The following is a 25814-nucleotide window of genomic DNA, read 5'->3' on the forward strand; positions in this document are numbered from 1 at the left end:
CATATAATGAAAACATATTTCAAAAAAGCTCAATTACAAGCAGGTGGTGATAAAATGAGGAACTATATATTGTTGCTGTTACAAGAAAGCACGGTGACCGCACAATGATGGTATCAGGAGGGAATACCTTGGTACATACATGGTAAAGCATAAATAAATAAAAGCTTAAGGTAAACTGTTTGTAGGATAGCCTAGCACACTCCACAGAAATACTCCACAGATAAAACGCCCATTTCCAGGCAAACAAACAGTTCCGAACAAACTGACTGAAATAAATTTAATTAAAATAACGGATGCTATATTACATTAGCTATGTTTCGGATCAGTCAAAGAATGTTAGTAATCAGAACTTAGAAATGATCAAAATCTATTTTCCAAAAGTGTTCTATCGCTTTTACTATCAACGGAATGAACGTTCGATCAGTTGTTGTTTCCAGTCGGGAACATTTCTCGTCGGACCACTTGTGCATGACCAACTAATTTAGCTATAAACATTGGTAGAATTTACATTTACACAAACATAATAGTTCTTTCAAAGCTAGCGTTAAAATTCATACGGAATATTGCTGTCATATCTGCGGCGTCCATACGTGCCATGCATTCAGAGTTTAAGTCGCTCTTTATTTTTACACAGAGCGCTGTTTGTTTTGGTTTCATTTCTGCTGAATATCACTCTGTTTAAAGATGGCTGGACTGGAGCTGCTCTTCAACTGCGTATCAAACTCTATAACCTGTTCTCAAGATGCTCTGATATGTTTTGTACACTGGGAAATAGTGAAAGGTGGCTATAAATGTCTCGGCATTGGAGATGATGTAAGTGAATGATGACTGATGATAATATGTTACAAAAACAAGCAGTCTTGTGTCCTAACTGAAATGTCATACTAAGACACTTTTTCACACTGACTACAAAAAAGTGTAATTGTCAATGCATTAGATAAAGTATCGAGCCAATAGGCATTTGTAGCAAATGTTTTACTGTTTTGTTTTGAAGGCGCGCGGTAATATTTGCCTGATTATTAAAGATTGATTTTCCACACAGCCTAAAGATGGAGAGAAGTCGTCAGAACTGCTTCCACCCGGCTGGAATGAAAGCAATGAGCTGTATGCACTCAGATACAGATCAAATGATGACCGGTCAAACCTACTGCTCAAAGCCTTCACAGTGGATTCAACCCTGATCTTTAATTTAATGGTTATTAGATTGTATTATATGCAATGCATTTCGTCACAGATGACAGAATAGTGTTAGACTGGATGGTTTTCAACACTCCTTTTTATTCTTTTGTAGGACTCCACAACAGAAAAAGTAACCGATCTCACAGTTAACGTCAGTGAGTATGTTGATGATGCCAATATGCAGACGTTTGAAAGGTTTGTGAATTTATTTGGTACAATGTTTAGGTGTCCTTTACCCGTACAGTACCGGTTAAACGTTTGGAAACATTACTATTTTTAATGTTTTTGAAAGAGGTCTTTTATGCTCATCAAGCCTGCATTTATTTGAGCAAAAATACAGAGAAAAAAAACAGTAATATTGTGGAATATTATTACAATTTAAAATAATGGTTTTCTATTTTAATATACAGTACAATTTATTTCTGTGATGCAAAGCTGAATTTTCAGCATCTTTACTCCAGTCTTCAGTGTCACATGATCCTTCAGAAATCATTCTAATATGCTGATTTGATGTTATTATTAATGTTGGAAACATTTTTGATGCTTAATATTATTTTGGAACCTGTGATACTTTTTTCAGGATTCATTGACAAATAAAAAGTTAAAAAAGAACAGCATTTATTCAAAATAGAAATCTTTTCTAACATTATAAATCTTTACTATCACTTTTTATCAATTTAACACATCCTTGCTGATTAAAAGTATTAATTTCTTTCAAAAAAAGAAAGAAACAAATTACTTTTTAAAAAACAACAGTTTGTGTTAGGGTTAGGATTTGTTACAAAAGATTTCTGTTTTAAATAAATGCTGTTATTTTGTATGCAGGTTATAAAAAAATATTAAGCAGCACAACTGTTTCCAGCATTGATAATAAATCCGCATATTAGAATGATTATGAAGGATCATGTGACACTGAACACCGTAATGATGCTGAACATTCAGCTGTGCGTCACAGAAATAAATTATATTTTAAAGTATATTCAAATAGAAAACCATCATGTAATAATATTTTACAATGTTTCTGTATTTTTTTTATCAAATAAATGCAGGCTTGATAAGCATAATAGACTTCTTTTCAAACAAATGATTAGTTCTTCTATAGTTTTCTGTACATATGCAAACTTTCTCTGGAAAAAAAGCTCAATGCCAACATATCTGTGATAGTGGCAATATCAAATGAGTAATCAGTTGAGGTAAATCAAAAAAGGTTATGCATTTTCGAACTTATTAATTTTGCTTTCAGCGTGTTTAAGAACACAGATGAGTTGACCGCAAAGCTGAAGTCCTCACTGCTGCCCACTAAAAAAGAGGAGCGTCAAGGAAAGACAGAGAGGAAGACAGACAGTGAAAGAGCTTCAAACTTAAGGGACCCTCACCGGGATCCTCTCCTGATCCCAACCAGAGGCCCTTCAAACAGACAGCCTCCTAACTGGTGAACGTTCATTCTCTCAAAATTTTTTTAATGCAATTTATACATTGGTTTTCAAGGGTATCAACTTTCTAGAGGAATGTCTAGAGGTCATTTTCAGGTGCTCGAGCAGCCAGCTGTTGCTATGGTCACCGCCTCAGGTGATCCTAACTTCTGTTCAGGGAAAATATGCACTCTGAGTGATTTCACTTTTGTGGTCTGTATTGTTTAAATACACAGCTAAACTATGAAATAAGGACCTTATTTAGAGGGTCAGTCCCCTGTGTTTGTGTATCCATGGTCTGTACCAGGGTTATTATTATAACTAAAACTAAATAAAAATAAAAATAAACTTGCCAAAGCAACATTTCCCATTTTCATTTAGTTTAACTTGGTGTACTAAAACAAAACAAAACTAAAACCTAAATTTAATTCGAACTATATAGCTGCACACACAAGAAAATTACTAAAAATCTAACTGGAAATGAAAATGTAATGATATAAAAATGGAAAATATTAACATAAAATCTAATTCGATATTTAAATTAAAAACTATAATAGTATATCAAAGATAATAAAATCAACACTGGTCTGTATGACTAAGATTAATAAAGTAAAAAATAAATAAATAAATAGTATGATGAAATAGTCTTCTAATTTCATAAGATTTATTAGCAGAATTAAACTGAGATTTTTTGTGTGGTTATTTCATGAAAGAAAAAGACAAATTTATAGAATGCAGTATTATTTTTTTAATTGTTAAATGGGGCAATTTTTAAATGTCACTACATGAGATCCACCAATAGCAAGCCACAACCATCCATGGGAAAAATGTCCCGCCCTAAATGTATTTCTTGTTCGAGAAACTGTTTCACATACATCACAAAAAGGAAGAAAAGACTATCGCAACTTCCATTTCATCCCAACTTTACCTTTAACAGAAACTATATTAACTCTAATAGATTCAAATAGATCTCTCTGTGAGTTTGCCTGCATGTTTGTTGAGTTAATCTGTAAATGAATGTGTTTGTGTGTGTGTGTGTGTGAAGGACGTTATGGGGTGCGCTGGGTCTTTGCGAGCGAGACTTGTATGTGTGTTGTGTAGGTGTCAGCTCATGTCCTCTGTCCTGTTTAATATTTCCCAGCGCGAGTCCTGCGAGAGCTCTCACTGCTGTACTGTGTCTATTTTTGAAACACTGAGTTTTGTGTGTCTGGCACTGCAGACTGTTCACTGAGAGACTGGGAGACTGCGGTGCGTCTCAATCAGCTCCCTAGTTCAGTAGTCAGGGCACTGATCAGGGAGGCGGACATTTTAAGGGCTGTCTCAATAGCAAAATCCTTCCACTTTATTTTTTATAGCATTTATCAAAGGGGTCATCGGATGCCAAATTCACTTTTATATGGTGTTTGCATATAAATGTGTCTTTGCAGTGTGTGGACACAACCACCATACAATGAAAAAAATGAAAGAGACATGCAGTGAAACTTAAGGTCATGGCAGAAACCCAGAGGTGGATTTCTGTGTTTGTCTTCCACTTCCCCTTCCTGGGTTCACGGTGACCCCTATCAGATTCTTTATGATGTCAGCGATTTATCGACTTGCTGTTGCTGTGGGTGTGATGTAATTCAGTCAAACGTGCTCTGCTGCCAGACACTAAGTGTCCCGGGTTAAAACCAAAGAGCCTGTAGCCTTTCAAAACACTGAGTCACATCCAATCACATTCTGCATCTGGAGATTCACAGGTTACGCCAAATTATCATCTACATACTGAAAATGTATTAATCAAACAACCATATGTTGTTAAAAAAATTGGAATCATACACACTTTATATTTTGTTATTTAATTCAGTGACATTCAGGCATATAAAAAAAAAACAATGTACTGTGTACAATTATTAAGTTTTTTTGAAGGAAATTAATACTTTTATTCAACAAAGAATGCATTAAATTGATCAAAAGTGGCAGTAAATACATTTATAGTGTTACAAAAGATTTATGTTTCAGGCAAATTACTTTACATTGAAAAACGTTATATTAATCAAAGAATCTTAAAAAGAAAAGTAGGATCATGTGACAATTCAGCTTTGCCACATGAATAAATTACATTTTAAAATATATGAATTTGGGAAAAGTTATTTTAAATTGTAATAATATTTCAGAATATTACTGTTTTTACTGTATTCTTGACCAAATAAATGTAGCCTTGCCTCGCAGAAGAGACTTCTTTCAGAAACATTTAAAAAAAAATCTCACTGACTCCAAACATTTTTGAATAGTAACATACAATAGTATTGTTAGTATTATGCCGTTATATATAACGATATTTATACTGTATACTATATTCAATACATTGTAACAGAATGCTTCTGAAATGTCTTTCTTTGTGTGTTGTGTTTTAGGCCTGACCCGATGGCTCCTTTTGCTGCAGGTGGTGCCGATCTGGATCCCTTTGGGTGAGAAATCCCATAACTTAATTGCCAAAACACTCATCTGTAAATGCATCATGCATGTTGACCTGTACATTACAGATACAGAAACTTTCTTAGGGGTTTTTTCACACTGGCCATGTTTGCCACGATCCGAACCCTAGTGCGTTTGTTTCAGGCGCTCCTTTTAGAGTCTGGTTTGGTCATCACGAACATGCACGGCGCAGGATAGAAGACAGAATCCGGTCAATATATTGTGATTATTGTATTCATTTAATGCTAATAAACACAGAAGTGAATGCGTCTACTGTATGTGCGTCGCATGAACGCGGCTTTCTGCTGCTTGCAAACGGGCGCCTTTGCTCCATATGCTCAAGGGTCCATGTGACAGCTTTCACATTACCAGTTTTTCATTCGAACCGTGCTGTTTCGAACTAAACCGTCAGTGTGAAAGCACCCTGAGATGTGCACAATGAAATTTTTGGATCATAAATAAAACAGTTGGAGAAAGTAGCATCGATAAAAGGCATCACTGAACATTTAAGAATGAAAATGAATGAGTGCACCTTCAAGGAACGACCTTGCGCGCTGAATTATTAATAGGTCTTGTCTCTTGGTTCTTTCTCCAGGGGAAGGGCAGGTGGAATGATCGTCGATCCATTACGTGCCGGGTTTCCTCGCTCAGGGTTTGACCCCTCCTCTGGTATTCCTGGAGTCCTCCCTCCAGGCGCTGTGCCCCCTGGTGCCCGCTTTGACCCCTTCGGCCCGGTTGGGCGACACAGACCCGGGTAAGAGCTTTAATGGGATCTTTATTGCTGCCAAAGATCTGAGTTTAGCTGTAAAACTGCACTTACCTCATTTACATCATATCCTCACCTCTAATGCCTTTCGTTTGGCTTTCTCTTTCAGGCCAGACCCTGATCACATGCCTCCACCAGGCTATGATGACATGTTCATGTAGTAGAATAAGGAGTACGCACTTATGCAACATCCCATAATTCTCACTGCTCTGCAGTCGTATGCACTTTGTGTTTGAATAAACTGTTGTGAAACAGAATTCCTTAAATAAATAGCACAACTCGTTTTCATTTTGACATTGACAAAATAATTCCATTTTTTCCACTGTTATGTGTGCTACTGACTTATTCTGCATTGGTAAATTAAACTGCTTTTATTCTGTCCCATTTCTCTGATGTGATTGATCTCTTTCTGATAATAAATGCAAAGTAAGTTTTATATATATATAGCATTTCATACACAATGGTCATTCAAAGTGCTGTACATAAAAGGAATTACAAATAATCGTTACAGATTATCAAGGAATAAAATTAATAATAATAAGTAAAAAATAAGGTTATAATAAAAATGATTTAATTTAAAATGAAAAATTGGTTTAAAAATAAATATAATTAAGAACAAATAAAAAGAAAAGAGTATTAAAAGATCATGCAGTGCATCAGTAGGAAGCAGTGATATTTTATTACAATTGAGATACTATAATGGTTTTAATTAATATTTGAATTTATTTTATTATGAAATTTCTCGTTTTCATTTTAATTTTAGTTTAAAAAAATTGTTGCTTTTTTATGTGTCTATTTTTTATTAATTCAAATTTCAGTTTTAGTTATCTAAGTACATAAAGTTACTAAATAAATTGAGAAATTTTGCCTTGGCAACTAGCTAAAATAAAATTATTATTATTTTTAAGTAACAAAACCGTTATTTATGGTTTTAGTTTGTCAATTCAATTCACCTTTCTTATATAGCACTTTATACAATACATATTGTTTCAAAGCCTCTTTACAGTGATAAACTGTAAAGGAAAATAATGATCAATGATGCCGATTTATGCTTAACAGATTTATGCTGTGAAGCAACTCTAAAAAGACAATAGAAAAGACCAATCAAATTTCTTTTTCCAAAAAAAAAAAGAGTTGGAGCCATAGTTGGGCAAGTGGGGGCTCACTTATAAAACGTGCATACGAACAGATTTAAACTTTGAGTGTGTGTACGCTTAAATCCACGCCAACGTTCATATTAATAATAACGGTCTTTGACATGGAAAAGTGCTTATAGCCCCACATCAGGGTCTAAGCAAATGTACGCACTTTTCCTTGCGGGAGAGAGTCGGAATACTGCAGGTATATTATCTAAGCGATTCTCTCCGCTCGCTGTTCTCGAGTAAGGATTTGGATGTTAGTGCTCTTTTATTTGTTAATGACATTAATTTGGCGTCGTTTACCAGGCGGAGCTCTGAAAGCATTCCTTCTCTGAATCACTGATGTCATGTATGCATCTGAGAAATGATCATGAGATCAAATTTAGGAAGGTTTCTATGCAACATATTATAAATGAGGCCCTTGGTGTGGTTGCACTTCAGACGACCCGAGTTTGAGTCCCGGTTTGAGATCTTTTCCCGGTCCATATTCCCTCTCCCATGATTTTCTGTCTGTCCTCCTACTGTCCTAACTAAATAAAGGCGTAAAAAAGTTATATATATATATATACCAAGTCATCTGAAAAGTTAAAACTGCTTTGATTTGTGTGAGGGATTTTCTCCTACATGAGAACTGCAGTGAACTTGCTCACTAGTCTCTTTAAAGTATCAGTAGATGAATGGAAAGCTTCTGAGATGGTTGATTCAGTGAGAGGAACATGAAGAAGCAGATGTAGTGGAAATCAATGCCTGTAATGGCCACTGTGAGTCATGATGTCCGCAATGTCAGTGTGACTGTCCTTCACTGCCAGAGATAAAGACACTCGAGTGTCCTCTAGGAATGACTGCGCTAAAATAGTGGATATCACTGGGAAAATTAAGTGCTTATTTGTTAAGGGACTTCAGAAGATGTAGAACTGTTAGTCACAATAGAGTGAAAATACTTCTGTGCTTCACATTTAATGTGAAAACGTGTTCCACAAAGTGTTCAAACACTTTTAAACATCAAATAAAGCAATCGAGTCTCTTCAGAAATATGGATTCGTTTTTCGAACGCTTTATGACCTTTTTCAAGCATCAGAGTGGTAGTTGCGTAGCTGTCAATGGAGGGACTGAAACTCTCAGATTTCATCAAAAAGATCTTCATTTGTGTTCTGAAGGTAAAAGAAAGTCTTATGGGTTTGGAACGACATGAAGGTGAGTAATTAATAACAGAATTTTCATTTATTGGTGAAATAACACTTTAACTTTGATCATCTGAAGGTTATCATTAACAAACCTCTTTAAAAATGTTTTGCTTGAGAAGTGTGCTTGTGCTTACTTTTTAATTAAATAAATGGGTCTTTTGTTTTGTTGTGCAATGATATTCAGACATTTTAAGTGATACATTTGTCCCATGCGATTCTTTAAAGTTCCTCTGCGTTCGATGTATCAATTCAATCAAACAGGTATAGCAACAAAAAAGATTTATTTCACGCATGGAAACAGTATAAAAAGGTGACACGTTTGCCTTGAACAAACATGAAGTGGTAACAGACTTTAAATACACAGCTGACATTGTACACATGCAATTCTAGCACCCCTGCTCTCCACATTAAAAAACAAAGTGATTGGCCCAAAGTACCGTGGTACTGCATTTCATTTGAATATATAACAGTCTGTTTGGTTCACACAAGTATTATACACATCATTAAGCCTCTGCGGTGTTTGAAAGCTGCGTTTGTAATTCTCAAGGATTTCTAGGAACTCTTTCTAGCCCGACTCCATGATTAACCTTCACAGATTGTACAACAATGATCATTTTAACAAAGATGAGCATCTGCTTCTAATCAGCCCAAACAACTATACAAGCCCCATAATTGTGCTCATTTGGATAGCATACTATCATACTACTCTTACTATTTTTGCAATATATGCACATTGTTTGTATGCATGAAATACACGGATGACCTACTACATTTGATCAAATGTGCAGTACACAACATATTGAAATAATCACATTTATTCAGGAATTATTATGCCACTCGCTTAATATATCATGCAATATGGTGAGGCTGTTTTTTTAAGTACACCACCGGTCAAAGATTTGGGGTCGGTATGATTTTAAAATGTTTTTGAAAGAAGTCTCTTATGCTCACAAAGATGCATTTATTTGATCAAAATAACTGTTTTCTATGTGAATATATATTAATATGTAATTTATTCCTATGATCAAAGCTGAATTTTCAGCATCATTACTCCAGTCTTCAGTGTCACATGATCCTTCAGAAATCATTCTAATATGCTGATTTGATGCTCAAGAAACATTTCTTATTCAATTTTTGGAAACCATGATACATTTTTTCAGGATTCTTCGATGAATAGAAAGTTTAAATTAACAGTGTTTATTTAAAAATAATTTTCTAACATTGTCTCTTTTGATCAATTTAATGCATCTATGCAGAATAAAGGTATTAATTCAAAATCTTACTGATGCCAAACATTTAAACAATAGTAAGTATACTAGTAGTGTTCCACTCTCAATAGACTCAATGTGACTAGCTCAGTTCAGTCTGTCGTGTTGAAAAAGTGTAATAACATTTCATAATGCATTTTAATGACATTCACATTCATTTAGGATTGTGCATGAGCAATGTGACCAACGGCACACTTTTGTGTGCAAGATAAATGCTTAGTGTGCTCAATACTACATCCTCTGTGCTTACAAGACAATATTTTACACAACTGAAGACATGAAAACAATTTACCACTTTCCTTTCTCCTTATAACTTTACATCACACCATAACCAACATCTTACAGGTAATACATGACAGATATAGGGATGCAATGAGAAACATGATGGTGTCAAAGAAAGATTACAACAAGTCAATTTCACTTTAATCAGCATTTAAACAGCACTTAAGTTAGTGATGCATCAAGCAGCATGTGATCGCATCACTTATACACCACCAAACAACATTATAGTCAATTTCAAACAATCTTTAGACTTTAGTAAATATATTGTGTAAAGAATATTTAATACACTGGAATGTGAGATAAATGATAGTATGTAACAATACTCTCTCTCTCTTTGATACAATGTGCTCTCATTAACCTTTTGATTTAGCGTTACATTGACAAACTCTTGTTGAAATGCTACTTTTTGTTTTGTGTTTTTTAAGCTAATCTCCATTATTCTACAGTGACTCACTTGCATTCTGTTAATCAAGTGCACTTTTAAAACTCTCTCGACACAGTGTGAATGTTGCTTTCCCTATCTTAACTTTATATACCAGTTACCACTTCCATTAATAGCATTATAAAGCTGTTCTGCACAGAGCGATACAGTGAGTATGTATTTTGGATGCCTCACACTAGGAAATATATAATTGCAGGCCAGGGTGATCTTTACTACATCTAAGACGTGTAAGACATCTGCTCTTATTAGGTTTCTGCTTAGTTTTGATTACAATCTCTGAATAGTGTACTTATAGAAAATAGTTACTTCAGCAGTAAAAGCAAACCAAGGTGCAGGCAGATTCATCAGGGATCAAGTACACACAAATGTCAAATGTAACACGCTTATGTGCTATTACATTAACTTTGTTTTAAACGAGGTGATGAGCATATTCTTAAAGTGCCCTTATTATGCTAATTTAATGGTTCCTAATTTTGGAGGTCTCCTACATCAGGTTTACATGCATCAAAGGTAATAAAAAAAAACTTAAAGGCAGGGTAGGTAGAACTCCCCAAAAATACTTTTTTCCAAATTATTACAGTCCTGAGAGGACTACAGACACTCGATTTTTACAATTTCTTTCCCAGAGTACTTACATTTTAATTATGCACTGATATATAGAGACAGTTTAAACAAATTTGGAAAAAAAGTATTTTTGGGCAATTCTACCTACCCTGCCTTTAACTTTCTCATAATAAGCATTGCAGCATCACCTTTTTTTTCAGTGACTGAAAAGGTTTGATAAAAGTTGTGGTCTCTATAAACGCCACATTTCCGGGACCTACTCTCTGATTGGTCAGATGGCCCAGGCTGTTGTGATTGGTGTACCGCTTATAGTGGCCATTACCATATCTGAATTTCAGCTCTTTCACAGTGATATGAACTGGCGTAGTTTTTACCGTATCAATTCCAGCGCGAGTCCTCATCCTTTAGAAGTGCATGAAAAGTGAATGTGTGTTCGCAGCGCTGAAAACAGCGTCTTCTCGACGTGTCGACAACATGAACCAAACTCTTCCAGTCTCAGCTACAACTACAGTGTTTGAGGGAGGGGCAAAGTAGATGTTGTTCGTGGGCAGCCAATGAAGACTATAGACGGGCATTATGCAAATTCAAAACCTACGTAGGTTTGTGCATGGAAGTGAGACTGGAATTACTGACGACTCATTTCAGGCAGTTCAGAATTGATTCTTTTTGTTAGGAGACAATAACTCTTTGATCTTTAAAGCTTTGCAGAACTTTTACATTCACAAACAGCTGAATTACACACTGCAAGAAAAATACAATCTGAAAAAGCATAATAGGGGCACTTTAAAGCATACAGTAACCTATATCTGTTGTGTCATTGAGAAGACAACGAAGTTGTCATATACATATATATATATATTTCTCTACTGGAATCTATGCATATTGCACCATTACAGTAAAACTTCACTTTTTTTTAATTGTTAGCACAAATCTACTAAAGTACCATAATGATAGATATTGTAAAATAGATATCTTGTTTAAAACATTAAGCATTCATATGTCTCTTCCCTTGGTTGCATTGCATTGTTCAAGAACGTGGGTTGATGACAACGAGCAAGTGTGTGACACATATACAAAACACGAACAGTAGACAAATACAAACAAGCCAGTGTTTGTGTTCACGGTGAACATTTGTAACGTCTTAAGGCATATTGCATCCTTGGATAATAATAGCTTGTATATATTCCACTCATAGTGTCTTCTTTAGTGATGTTATAGATTATACAGACATTTATTTCAAGTTTTGTAAAGTAGCAGATGGCGGTTTGTTCTGCAGCATGTTACGTTATTATGAAGCTTCACCATTGTGCTTTCATTCACTTGTCTTTTGAGTCTTTAGCATCGCTTTTGCACCATCACATTATGTGTTTTGCGTGTTTGCCTACAACTTAAAAATGATTAAAATGGTTAAAATGATGCCAGTGCACGCAGGACAGCACAAACAAGTTAGCGTATATGAAAACATGTCACATTTTGCCCCAGAATTAAATGGAAAAAATAAATATATATATTTTGGCACAAAGAAAATGAAGCCTGTTTTAAGAGCAGCAAGATTTTGGCATTGTGACTTTTTTAACATTATATTAATGAATCATTTTGTAATAAAACGAGAATGTCCATGAGAGGTTTCTTTCATTTCAAACTTTGTTTTGTAGAAAAAATCAGGGGTATTTTTTTTTTAAATGGAATTCAAGATTAAAGTGTGAAAATCTGCCATTGACTTAGAAATTTGACCGATGTCGTCTTTGCAATATATGTTATTTGTTTACATTTTTTTTGCAAACTGAATCATGAATGGTATTTTTTTTCTATTTACTCATATTATATAGCCTTGTGCATTGATCGCCGTTGTCATGTCCACTTATTATACGTGACTTGGTTCTTGTTTTAGTCGCTTATAAAAGTGGGAAGTCATGGGTTGCAGTTAACTGCGCTTATTTATTGGGTAAATGCATATTTTTTCTTTCATAAGTGAGTGTAAATATAAAAGAATATAATAAAAATGTTATGCTGATTGTAATAATTAAATTAAGCAATTATTCTATTTTCATAATATTATTATTATTTGCTTATGTTTAGTGACGAAATTTGCTTTATTTGGAGTATTTCTTTTCTTTTTTTTTTAACCAAGTTGCTTTTTAAGATCTGGCAACACAGCAGACAAAATAGCAAATGCTGAGTGTCATGGATACAGCAATGAGACATTTAATTTACTGATAATTGAAGCCAAAAATTTAAACTTACCTAAATAACCTTAACATGTTATTTATGCTGCCTTGCAAGCACTTTTTCCTTTTGGGAATGCAAATGTGTTTTATCAATGTGATTCAGCTGTGCTATGTGTTTAGTGTTTCCGAAGGAACCTGATTACCGTTCGCGGCGTCGGCGGTGACGTTTGGTTCACATTCCACGAGCGTCTCCCTTCCATCACCTTCAGCTAGCTGCCTCATCCTCATATTAATGGATCCATAAGATTTCATGGGTCTTCTAGCGAAAGTCCTCCGCCGATACAGTTCCCCTTTGCATATAGACACCATTAATAAAACGGATAAGAGCATTCCTCCCAGAGTGAGCAAACCAAGTCCCGCAATAATACATTTGTCAAGGTGAGAACCGAGTTGTGCATAATACATCTCTAGTTTTTCCATCTGGCGCGCTGTCACTTGGTCCGGGTTGACTTTAGCCTCTCTTGGGATTGTATATGCGATTACCACTAATATGATTCCGCTTACGAGGAAAACAAGTGCGAAAATGAACCCGTAGTCCACCGATTGGTCGCTGTATTCAAGCTCAGGTTCGTCTTCAGTGCGCGGTGACGGCACTTCTCTCTGAATAGGCAGCGGATTTGACTGATAGTCAATTCCAGATGTTCTGGAGGTAACGCGGATCCTCGTTCCCGGGTCCTCATCCTCAAACGATGCGTTTTCGATGCCGGTGGCAGGCCGTGGTCCTGAGGAGGCCTGAGGAGGTTCTCGCCTGCTCCCATCCCCCAGTTCATGGAGCTCCACAGCGTTCAGGGACTCCATGGACACTGAGGGCTTGCACTCATGTTCAATCGAATGCCTCTTGTTTCACCTTCAAAAGAAAATATAGCCTATAGTACGCTTTGAACAACGGAAGCATAAAATAGACATCTTTGAAATGTTTAAAAACACCAAATAACTCATTCAAATGAAGCCCTGTTTACACCTGGTTTTCGACAGGAACACAAGTAGACGAGGGAGATTCCGGTTTACACCTGGTGTTTTAATTTGTCTCTTTCTCTCACGTTTTAAACCACTTCTGTCCTGATTTCTTTAAGGGGAGAGTATATGGGCAGGTAAAAGTAGGGGCCTTTTTTCCAGATCTAATGGACAAAATAAGCTTGAGCAATTTACTTATGACAGCGACTGGAGAAGACGGAGAAACAAGCGTAGTGCGGCAGCTTTACTTTCTGCTCTGACAGCCACAAGACCAGCCAAACGCTGTGAGTGTGTGTTAGAAATCAGGAATGGTGAGAGAACATTGTGCTTGGTACATTTTTCGACTTTAAACTCGGGTCTTCAGCCAACAAAGTTTGAATCACATCTAGCTAGTGTACATCCATAATGTTTTAGGTCAGTAGGTGGAGAGTAGGCATCTTTTGTGGCTGTTTGAATGCATTCAAACATGTTTACACTCCGAAAGCAATCTGGTTGAATGCGTTTTTGACTTTCTCAGAAAGTGGACAAGGTCAAAATGTTTTAGCCCCCGTTTGCACCTGTATTTAGCATCATCCACTTGTGATCCGATAGAACAAAACTCATCTTAATACCAGATGTAAACTGGGCCTGAGAGTGCATTCTAAAGGACATCATGTTCTTATGTGTGTTTCAAAAATTTTTTTCACAAAGTAAATCTATTACACAGTGCCACTTTTTGACAAAAACATATTTAAAAATTAAACATGGCAGCCTGTGAAATATGTAAAAACTTTGTTTATCACTGTAAACAAAATAGCTGTACTACTGTAAATCTGCTGAATGTGGTTTCAGTAATCACCATAGAAACTGTTCCCAATATTCAGATTACCTTCAGTATAGTATATAGTGCTGCATTTCATTTGAATATATAACAGTCTGTTTGGTTCACACAAGTATTATGCACAAGTATAGGAGCGTTGTTTTCATGGCTTAAGGATTGACATTCAACTTGTCTTTCTCTTCAGAAGCATGTCAAAGTTGGGATGTGTGGTAGAGTACTAAAATACAACTTGAGCTTGTTATCAAAATGTTACAGGTTAGATTCGACAGAGGCCAATCCAAGAGCCTCAACTGTCTGGTTACCAACATTCTTCAAAATATCTTCTTTTGTGTTCAATAGAAGAAAGAAATTCATACAGGTTTAGAACAACTCGAGGGAGAGTAAATAATGACAGAATTTTCATTTTTGGGTGAACTATCCCTCTGTGATATCACACAGTTTATGTGTGTTTACAGTTAAATAATAAAATGTCACATTAGCAGCATAACTCTGCTCTGATATTGATCTAGTGGTTTCATTAATACATTAAATAATAACACTGAATTGAATCAACTTGCAATTACTGCAAGCTATTTTAAACAATTGCCACCATATTATGTTTTTTTTTTTGTGGGTAAATGGATGGGCATAATTTAAGATTAGACAGGTTATATTCATATAAAATACGACTGAATGTCCAAAAGTAATGTATCAAATGATTTCTGTACATAAGCAGAGAAAAAAAGATGTAATTTTATATAGTGGACATGTGTACACAGACTAACGTTAAATGTTATTAGCGAACATTCTTCCAATAATGTTAATGGAATATGTTAATTCAAATTATGTGGTATTTAATAATGTTCTCAAAAGATTATTTATAGGCTACATTGTATACATCCCATAAGAACATTCCAATTATCCCAGACAATGTAAAATTATAAAATGGAGTGTTTCCTTAACGTTCGCATAAGCAAGAAATAACTTAAAACATTTTTTATTTCAAATTGACATTCTGAACTGAGAACATTCAGAAATAATGTTTTCATAACTTAATATGAACATTAGCAAAACGTTCTTCATCACGTTGCCTATTCATGACGGCGTGATTTCCACACACACCTTCCCAAAGCAAAATATGGAGGATGGGGTGTGAAGTATTTCTTTTTTTTCATACAATTATAAAATACATTACAAGAGAGCGAGAGCACGCTATATTTCGTCGCGTTTGCATGGCAGGTCACCATAGCAACCACTGCGATACTTTAACAGGCGAAGGTGTTTAAGATCACTTTAATCATACAATCACCACAAATAAAATCTTTAATTTAGGCTACTTTTAGATTACTGTGATAGTGAATAGTCTAATTTGCATAGATTGCACTTCGAAAATTACATTTACCATTAATCAACTGTCAGATGTTTAAATTTCCTGTTTGAAAATTCGAAAACGATTTAAAATAGACCGTTATTCCCCCTTAAAGCAACAGTCTATTTCGCAGTCTATAAATGTACACATACACAAGAAAAACAACATAAAGAAAGACGATAATGTGGGCTATACGTTACATGTCAATTTCAACTATTAGCCTATATGTTCAAAATTACAATTTAGAGAAATAACCCCGACATTCAACGTAACCTCTCAACCCATACACTAATTTCTTACAGGTTTGTAATGCCATGACATAAACTAAATTAGAATTAACTGTTAATTTACAACAGGCTGTTTGTTTCTTTGTTCACAGTGGTTTTGCATTATCTGGCCTGTTTTACCTGAAAGAAGGAGTGATGACCAGGATGACTTGGGCTTGGTTTTGCGACATATTTGTGACGAATAAAAGATACCCTAATAAAAGCCACAACACAAATAGCGGTCTGGACAATGTGCAGAGACGCGCCATCTAATTCTGCTCCAGATGATTTAACTTACCACCACAGACTGGCCCATTTTACCTGACTTCACCCTGAATACGCGTAAAATCTCATTCCTTGAGAGCGAGCGATGATAACTAGGCGACGCGTCGACTATTATTCACCCGTGTAAAAGCTCACATTAACGCGTTCTGTGCGTTTATAGCTTCAGATATGACCTTGTAATACCTCAAGAGTTGTATGTTTCTATTTGAATATTTAATAACCAGGGTTTACTAAAAGACAAATGTAGCGTGAGACAAACACCTCCTGATATAGCTATTTGATGTGATTGGTAAGAAAGAGAAGGCGCACTCACCTCCATCGCTGCACAGATATCATAGTAACGGTGGGATGCTGACAGGGAGATCTCGAGGGGAGATTTAGCCATGCGCGATACAAACACGGTCATTTTCAGGCAGCATTAAACACACATGAAAAAACGTCGGATTATTCATCATTATGAACGACACAGTCCACAGCTGTCGATGTACATTTTGCGTGGTTTAGAAGTGCACCTTTAGTATGCACTATATCAGCTTCAATGGTGTCTGTTAAGATGCCCAAAGGATGTGGTAGCCTATAGGTTATGTTTAATTATTAAAAATGGCACTATTAGAATTGATTATATGCTTTCAGAGCTTCTGACAGACTTTTTGCTCTGAATTGCATATTATATTATATTAAATTATATTTTATTTATAGTCTGTAATATGTTTTATATTCACACACACACACACACACACACACACACACACACACACACACACACACACACACACACACACACACACACACACACACTCACACACACAATTTGGCTATCTTTGTGGGGACTCTCCATTGGCGTAATGGTTTTTATAGGCTTCTGTTCAAACATTCTGTCCACTTACACTAACCCTAGCCATCACAGAAAACGTTCTGAATTTTTACATTTTCAACACAAATTATCCCTGTGGGGACACTTGGTCCCAACAATGCAATACCTACCTACACACACGCACACACACACGTACGCACGCACGCACACACACACACACACACACACACACACACACACACACACATTGCGTTTCCAATTAGTTCCCAGTCTGAATGGTGTGGGATGCACAAATGGATGCTTCATAGGCACTAAATCCAGGTGTTGGGCAATGTCATCAGTATGTAGACTAAACATATAGGTCAGCAAAACACATTACATTAGTTTTCTTTATTATACAAAGATACACATTTTTTCTTTCAACCTTACATCAATGATAAACACCCTATATCCAATTTAGGAAACGGGCCTGATAATAGACTATACTGATACAAAATCCATGGTATTTTAGGACACAATACTTTGATAAAAGAGCGTGCATATATGCCATAAACAAACTGAGAGAGAAATACGAAAATACTAATGTAAAAATGAATATTTGGTCATTTACATTTTTGAGAAAAACCGTGAATGAATTTTCATCAGGCATCTGTGGGACACAGGCCGTCGGTCGGGTCCTTAGAGTTCCACAAATCTACGCAATCGCCTACAGAGCTCGATGGCGACGGCTTATATGCACGATCGGGATTGAATTTAAAGAATGGCAGGTCTGAAAATGATCATTTCAGTCTTTTTGAGTTTTAAAGCTTGCTTATTTGAGACTGCCACAATTATATATGTTTACATTTGTGGTCGGAAAGTTTATTTTCGTGTAACACCTAGCCACATGCTAGATATCCGGTTAGCATCAAGCTAACATCACAATGTTTTTATTGTTCATATGTGTTTTTTGATGGCGTCATTTAGAAACACAAACTGACTTTTTGGATATGTTCATAATTAACTATAATGTCACACTAAGTTACGTGCCAGATTTGTAGCGTTATTGTTGTTTATTGTCGATCATTCGTGTAAACGGTGTGGGAAGTCAAAATGGGGAAATTTAGCTCACATTTAAAATGTCTGGAGTGTGCAAAGAAGAACAATTTTCAAAACAAAAAGTGAAATATTAGAAATGTACATAATTAATTAATACTTTACTAATTACTAAATTTGTATCTTTTTTGTTTTGTTTAGTCGATCCTTCGTGTAAACAGTGTAAGGAATGCCAGTCTAAGTTGGAAAACGTTTATCATTTTCTTACTATGGTTTTACAACTAGGGTTTTTATTACGTGTTTTGCCTTTTGTTATACTCCTAAACATTTGTCACACTTGTCAAATTTCTATCACTTTCCTAGATTGTCAATCCTTCATGTAAACAGTGTAATATCTGTCTAGATGGGGGAAAATAGGAAAAAATAATTTATATATATGGTTGTTTTGCTGTTTTTTAAAAGATATTTTGCACACCCCTAAATCTTTTAAATGTATGCTAAACTACTAAAATAGCCTTACTGTTCCAGTATGAGATTAATGTCTATTAAATCTTCCTCTAACTGAAACATTTGATGAAATGAAGCGTTTAAGTAGTCAAATACGACCTAAGGTGCTGTCATGTTTATGTGGATAGAATAGGAACTCAAGGCTAGAAACTAAAAATAGTCTTCAGCTGCACAATTTCTTAAAATACACATGGATGCTTTGACCTCGGTTCCTTAAAAGGCGGTGTGAGTCGAGTATCAAATTGTTTTCTCTTTCTCTCTCTTTTTCCAAAGGCCTCGCCTGGTATTTGGATACTGTGTCTAATCCCTTGCAGATACACAGGGGATTTGTGATTGTGTAGCGTCACGTCGGATATCTGAGCTCAAACTAGGCGGCCCCACACGCAGAGACCATGTACTGCCTCCAGTGGTTACTCCCGGTCCTCCTGATCCCCAAACCGTTGAATCCAGCCCTGTGGTTCAACCACTCCATGTTCATGGGCTTCTACCTGCTGAGCTTCCTGTTGGAGAGGAAGCCCTGTACCATTTGTGCCTTAGTCTTCCTGGCGGCGCTGTTCCTCATCTGCTACAGCTGCTGGGGAAACTGCTTTCTGTACCACTGCCACGATTCTCCACTGCCGGACTCCGCACACGACCCCAGCATTGTGGGCACCTAGACTCGGTTTTCACCCCCAGACCCTTGGCCGCCTCAACCCGGGCTGATAGTAGAAGAGCCACTGGGAATGCTGGGAAGTTTCAGTTCGCTCTACCCATGTTGAAAACCGCTCTCCGCTGTAACCCGTAACAAAGCGCCCTCGCTCCATGACTTGAGTCTCCTCCCCGCGGCGAAGGGCGTCTGAAGCTTGCATGGGTTCCATTCTCGTTGTGTTCGGTGCACTTTTTCATTTCTGAATGCTGAATTTTTCCAAAGGGTCAGATGATAATGTGTGTGCGTGTGTATACGTTGGTATATTGCAATTTTGGGTGTCAATAATCAGTATGAGTCCAAGTGTTAAGCGGATAAACGGCGGATGAATTTTGTTGTGTACGTTGAGCTGAAGGCGTGCTTATACACTGCTGAGTCAGCTCAAATGCTGTCACCACTTTTAATTCAATAAAGTTTCTAATGTTCAAAGTCCAGCTGCTGTGTGTGTGCAGATGAAAAAATGTCGTCTTTTTGACAGTGTGATGCTATAAACGACTTCAGAACAGCTGTGTGGATCAATCATGAAATAATTTTTTTTCCATCCAAAATAAACATGCGTTTCTCTGGGGAAATTTTTTTGGTTGAACAAATACAACCCATAGTGCAGGGCGAGTCTCATCAAGCAGTTTTACTAGACAGACCTGCTCACTAGGTAAATGTTTTATTCATACACATGTTTTTAAAATGTCAATAAAAAAAATTCTATCAAATTGAAATTTTTAGTTTGTTTATTATTTGTCATATTCTGTTCTCGACTTGAAAATTGGCATTCAAATATGAAAGTCAAGAAAGGTTCAGGTCATATTTTACTTCAAAATCAAAAGAAAAAAAGACACTCATGGTAATTAAGCTTATTTTCCCCATCAAATTTTCATCACTGTAAAATAATTATAAAATATAATTTCATAATTATTTTACAGATATGAGAATTTAATGGGAAAAACGTAATTAATTACCATGAAAGTAACAAAGTCTGAAAATGTTTAAATTTCCTTTATACAAAATAGACCCTTTTTTTCGGTTGTTGTGAACGAGCACCATTTGTGAGATTATTCTTTATTTTTTTAACGAGCTGGTGATCTCAATCAGGTGTGTTAAATAAGGAGACAAAAAATGTGCAGAGCAGTGGGTCCTGAGAACCACTGCATTACATTATAACATTACTTGATAAAAATATAACTATTCATTTTAATTAATGTTATCTCTGGTCTATTAAATTGACAGAACTTTTTATTTTCTAATGTATTAGTAAATGTTTAATTTCATATGAATTAAGATTAATAAAATGCTTAAGAAGTATGTTAACTAATGTTAAAAATGTGTTACAGACAATTTTATGTAAACTACTCCAAACTGTTGATGTTTGGAGATGTGAGCATATTAATCATTTGATTTTGAGTTGCTTATTATGGGGAAGTTGTTTTAGTGGTTTTACACCGTAATTGAACAAGTCAGAGTTCTCTTATGTACATTTATTATCAATATATTTCATGTTTACTCATTTTGATACATAAGAAATATAGAAGACAGTTTATTTATAAATATTTCACTTATAATTAAAAATTAAAATGACAAAAAGAAAATAATAAAACGGCATATTAAATACTTGGCAATATGTGTACACACAGATGGAATGTATTCAATCAAAACCTCGCAGTCTCTCAGCAGCACCATCCAATCAGGTAACAGATTGAGTTTGTGATCATCCTATAAGATTGTGATTTCTGTTTCCAGGTTCTTGTAAGCCTCGTTCTGTAGCTCATAGATCTGATCCATGCGCTGGAATGCCATGTGACCTTTCTTACCTAAGAAAGAAAAAGGGCTCAGTCTGGGAAACGACACATAACAACGGTGACTGCACCTCTGTCTGCACTTACAAGAAGTGTTATGTAGTATGGGGATAAATTACAGGTAATTTAAAAGATGATAAGCACTTGTGTGAACATATGTTTCCCTGTGAATGAAAAGAAACTTAGGAAAATAAGTAATTTTTCCCCCAAGTTATAATAGACACTATTTTACAACTTCTACAGAGAAATAAGCATAGTAGTCATTAAACATTGGCATCGTTATTTGTAAACTGACTTGAATTTGTTCTAGATCATGAGACGTGACATTTTTTGGAAGATGAGCTTTAAAACTAAGGAGGTGCCTTCATGCAACACTGTATATTAAAGGGATAGTTCACACAAAAATGAAAATTCTGTCATCATTTTCTCACCCTCAAGTTGTTCTAAACCTGTACGAGTTTCTCCTGACGAACACAAAAGAAGATATTTCGAAGAATGTAGGTAACCTAACCAGACAGCTGACGATGGCTATTGACTTCAAAAGTAGGAAAAAATACTATGGAAGTCAGTGGCTACCATCAACTGTCTGGTTACCGACATTCTTCAAAATATCTTCTTTTGTGTTCAGCAGAAGAAAAAAAACTTAACTGAGTTAGTTAATCTTGAGTCATTAGCTGTTTCCATCCACCTATTTTTATGCAAAGTTTGGGTTATCGCATAAAATAAAAACTGGATAGAAATGCTAAAATTAAAAAAAATCCCCATAAAAAATTAGCTCAATTGAGGCAGATCATATTTTTATCTGCTAAGAAGATATTGACAAACTACAAAATAGAAACACATTTAATGAATAAATCTCCCTTGATGCGAAACGACAAACTCACACGACTGCCTCAACAGAGGATGTGATTGAATAATGCTGATGATATATTTCTTTGAGCCCTGACAAAACTTACCAATTCACAATATTAAAGGAATGCATAGTTGATATAAAAAATGGGTGATTAGTAATTTCCTACCACCAGATTCGAATTATTGGACCAAAAACCTCCTCATGTAATAACCAAGAATACTGTCTCACAGTTGATGGCTGCTCTGTCAAGTCTTCGCTGTCAGTTAGGAACCTGGGTGTGCTCTTTGATACCAATCATATTTCCAACATCTGTCAAACCACATTTTTCCATCTTAAAAATGTATCTAAATTACGACACATGCTCTCAAAGACAAACGCAGAGTTAGTTCATGCGTTCATGACCTCAAGGCTAGATTATTGTAATGCTTTGGCTGGTTGCCCTGCTTCAGCTGGTCCAAAACACATTAGCTATAGAGTTCTTACCAGAACCAGGAAGTATGACCATATTAGCCCCGTTCTGTCAACACTGCATTGACTCCCTATTAAACATCGTATACATTTGCTAATTACTTACAAAGCACTAAATAGTTTAGCTCTCCAGTACTTGAGCAAGCTCTTAGCGCATTATAGTCCTTCACGTCTATTGTGATCCGAAAAAAGCTGGCCAGTTGATAATGCAGCTGGTAGATCCTTTTCCTATTTAGCACCCAAACTCTGGAACAGTCTTCCAAGCCTCGTTCAGGAAGCAGTTTAGATCGAGACTGAAAACACATCTCTTTAACCTGGCATACACATAACACATTATGACATTCTATAATTCACATCAGTTAAAGGATTGTTAGGCTGCATGCATTAGTTCAGCCGGAACCGGGAACACTTCCTAGAATACCCGATGTACTTGTACCATCGTAAGAAGAATGGCATCGCTAATATTAGTCTGTCAGTCTCATCCTTATCTCGAGGTTACCATAGTCAGCCGGATCTGGTCCGTATCCAGATCAGAAGGTGGACCTGCCCCTAGACACGACCACAACGAATCCCTGAATGTCAGCAGAGATTCGGTCTACTAGACAATCCCCTGTGAAGGCCTCATCGACACGACAGCCATCGGCACTGATCCTCTGCAAAGACCACAAGAGCCAGACATGTCCTCCGCACAGACCATATGGACAGTTTCGGCTCCATTCTGGAGTGATGAATTCGATCTTTAAGCAAAAGGAACTAGATGAATATTTGAATGCTATGATGAATTCTGACTTGTGATGCTGCCTGAATCATAATCACACCGTGGTTGTTCAGTGGCCAGACGAGAACTAGACTGAGCCTGGTTTCTCCCAAGGTTTTTCTCCATTCTGTCACCTGATGAAGTTTGAGTTCCTCGCCACAGTCACCTCTGGCTTGCTTAGTTGGGGACACTTAATATTCAACAATATTATAACAATTCAATATAACAATCTGACTGTACTGACGCAGTTGTGCTGGACGATGTTTTTTTTTTTTTAAAGAACTGCTTTATAGATTAAATAAGCTTCTTTAAAGGGGTCATATAATGGTACATGCACTTTTACAAGTTGATTGTACTGAAATGTGTGTTGGCAGTGCCTGTAAACAACCATCATATAATGATAAAAATCCATCCAGTGTTTTTGTTTTAATCTCCTTATATGTTTTCCCCTGCCTCAAATTGAGCTGTTCGATTTTGTGACGTCACTAAATAGGACGCCCCTCCTATAATTGATAATTGACAGCAGCGTTTCAGCACAGACCCGCCCTGAGCGAGCTGTCATCGTAGTCCGCCATGGTTGATACGCTGGAGCAGAATGGCATCTAAGCGATTGTGGTGTTCTGTTGTTGTGTGTAATAAGGAACACAGCAGTCATTTTGGTGTTCCTAAATTCGAACCGCTGAAGACGCAGTGGCTGAGTTTTATTTTTGAAGGGAATATTCCCAACTATCTACATAAATGCTTTTATGTTTGGGCTAATCATTTCTCACCAGACGCTTTCTAAACGAGGGTCAGTGTAAATCTGGTTTTGCTAAGAAGCTGGTCCTGAAAACAGAATCGGTACCAACTATTCGTGTTCCTGCTGCACCTCCAGAAGAAGTGAGTGTAACGTTTTATTAACCTTTAAATATTTATCTTTGCAAATCGCTTGCACGCTTCACGATGAATGCGGCTAATGTTTACACTCAGGGTATATTACGGCATGTTTTCTATGCAACGTTACGTTCTCAATATAATTCATAATCCCACGTTTATAATGATCCGGGTCCGACTCCGGTTCAAATTGGTATGGTTGCACAGATCCCGCTGCCATTCTTGTTTCAAAATATACCCTCAACTGTTGTCATGGCAACACTCTTCGTGTGTTGTGTCAAAACGCCTGGAGTGAGCAAAGCTCATTATCATTTAAAGACATATGCACTGAAACGGCGTGCAGAAAACAGCTGTTTTTGACCGGGTAAAATTAGTGTTTTCTTAAAGTACTAATGAGAATTTTTAATAAAAGTATATTACAAAGTTTTCATTTAGACCCTAAAGATTCATATTACCATGTACATAAATGGTATTATATGACCCCTTTAATAGTTGATCATCTTTACAACGGAACTAAATCAACACTGAACTGAACAACAGCCGAAATGAAGTTATCACTGCTTTGAAACAATCTGTAATGTATAAAGCACTATGTAAATAAAGGTGACTAGACTTGACTAACCAGTGGACCAATTATATTGCACAGCATCTCAAATATTGGTTGGATCATTCTGAAATGCCTGAGCCTAAGTCTGTCATCAAAATTATTTGCTATAATAACTTCCCAGAACTGTCTTACATGATTGCATACACAAACATCAGGCATCTGAACATGACAGCGTTTATTGCTTTCGTCTGCGTGCTCCAAGGTGCAAGTCATTTATAATTTGTGAAAAAATAACCACAGTGGCTTCTCCAATTGCAGCAACTTCCATTTTTATTACAGATAATATTTTCTGCCAATTTCCCATGAAGTGATGTTTTGTTCTCCTGAACACATGGGATGGAAATGCTGCTTTATTTGCAAATGTTTTATGCGATATTCCAAATTTTGCACAACTTTGGATTGAAAGATAGCTACTGACTGACTTACTAGGCAGCAAAGCAAGCCTTTGGATTCAGACACAGTGCATGTATGTGCTGATAGTGTGAGAGATACAGTATATGACATAGATGCAGTAATTACAGCCTAAGGGTCACTTACCGAAGGACAGTACGGTCTCTCGTGCGGCGTTCCTCAGGTCTTCGTCTGCCGAGCGCCACAGCTCAGCTACATGCTCTGCACTCTCTGAGGCCTAAGAAAACACAAAACCTCTTCATCTAAACTGATCGTCTCAAATAATACACACAGAAACAACAAAACATATCACACATGCATATTCTCTAACATTCAAAATTTAGAGTCTGTAGGATTTTTACATGTTTTTGAAAGAAGTCTCTTATACTCATCAAGCCTGCATTTATTTGATCAAAAATACAGCAAAAACTGTAATATTGT

The 25814-nt window shown here is 36.3% G+C and overlaps 4 protein-coding genes across 5 annotated transcripts in view; 2 read left to right on the forward strand and 2 right to left on the reverse strand.

The window, feature by feature from the left end:
* The first annotated feature begins 429 nt into the window (after positions 1-429).
* Positions 430-6198, forward strand: psmf1 (proteasome inhibitor subunit 1). Its single transcript, XM_077197862.1, has 7 exons — positions 430-813; positions 1043-1195; positions 1292-1374; positions 2423-2611; positions 4988-5041; positions 5644-5802; positions 5924-6198. The coding sequence occupies exons 1-7, from the start codon at positions 685-687 to the stop codon at positions 5973-5975; spliced, it is 819 nt and encodes a 272-aa protein (XP_077053977.1). The 5' UTR covers positions 430-684; the 3' UTR covers positions 5976-6198.
* A 6108-nt stretch (positions 6199-12306) lies between these two features.
* tmem74b (transmembrane protein 74B) lies at positions 12307-17088 on the reverse strand. The gene is made up of 2 exons (XM_077199926.1): positions 16908-17088; positions 12307-13768 (listed from the first exon to the last, which is right to left on the reverse strand). Exon 2 carries the CDS (start codon positions 13717-13719, stop codon positions 13030-13032), a length of 690 nt encoding a protein of 229 aa, XP_077056041.1. The 5' UTR covers positions 13720-13768; positions 16908-17088; the 3' UTR covers positions 12307-13029.
* Positions 17089-18068: 980 nt separating this feature from the next.
* blcap (bladder cancer associated protein) lies at positions 18069-20351 on the forward strand. Its single transcript, XM_077197863.1, has 2 exons — positions 18069-18175; positions 19224-20351. Exon 2 carries the CDS (start codon positions 19343-19345, stop codon positions 19604-19606), a length of 264 nt encoding a protein of 87 aa, XP_077053978.1. The 5' UTR covers positions 18069-18175; positions 19224-19342; the 3' UTR covers positions 19607-20351.
* Positions 20352-21095: 744 nt separating this feature from the next.
* Positions 21096-25814, reverse strand: part of ripor3 (RIPOR family member 3) — a 45099-nt gene continuing 40380 nt past the window's right edge. For both annotated transcript variants that reach the window (XM_077197864.1, XM_077197866.1), the window contains 2 exons: positions 25521-25611; positions 21096-21440 (listed from right to left, as the gene is read on the reverse strand). In XM_077197864.1, coding sequence (XP_077053979.1) covers positions 21343-21440; positions 25521-25611 — 189 coding nt within the window. In that variant the 3' untranslated portion in view covers positions 21096-21342. The remainder of the gene's footprint in view (positions 21441-25520; positions 25612-25814) is intronic.

Source organism: Siphateles boraxobius, unplaced genomic scaffold (assembly GCF_051911475.1).
Source record: "Siphateles boraxobius isolate OS27281-9 unplaced genomic scaffold, OSU_SipBor_1 41, whole genome shotgun sequence".
Lineage (NCBI taxonomy): Eukaryota > Metazoa > Chordata > Actinopteri > Cypriniformes > Leuciscidae > Siphateles > Siphateles boraxobius.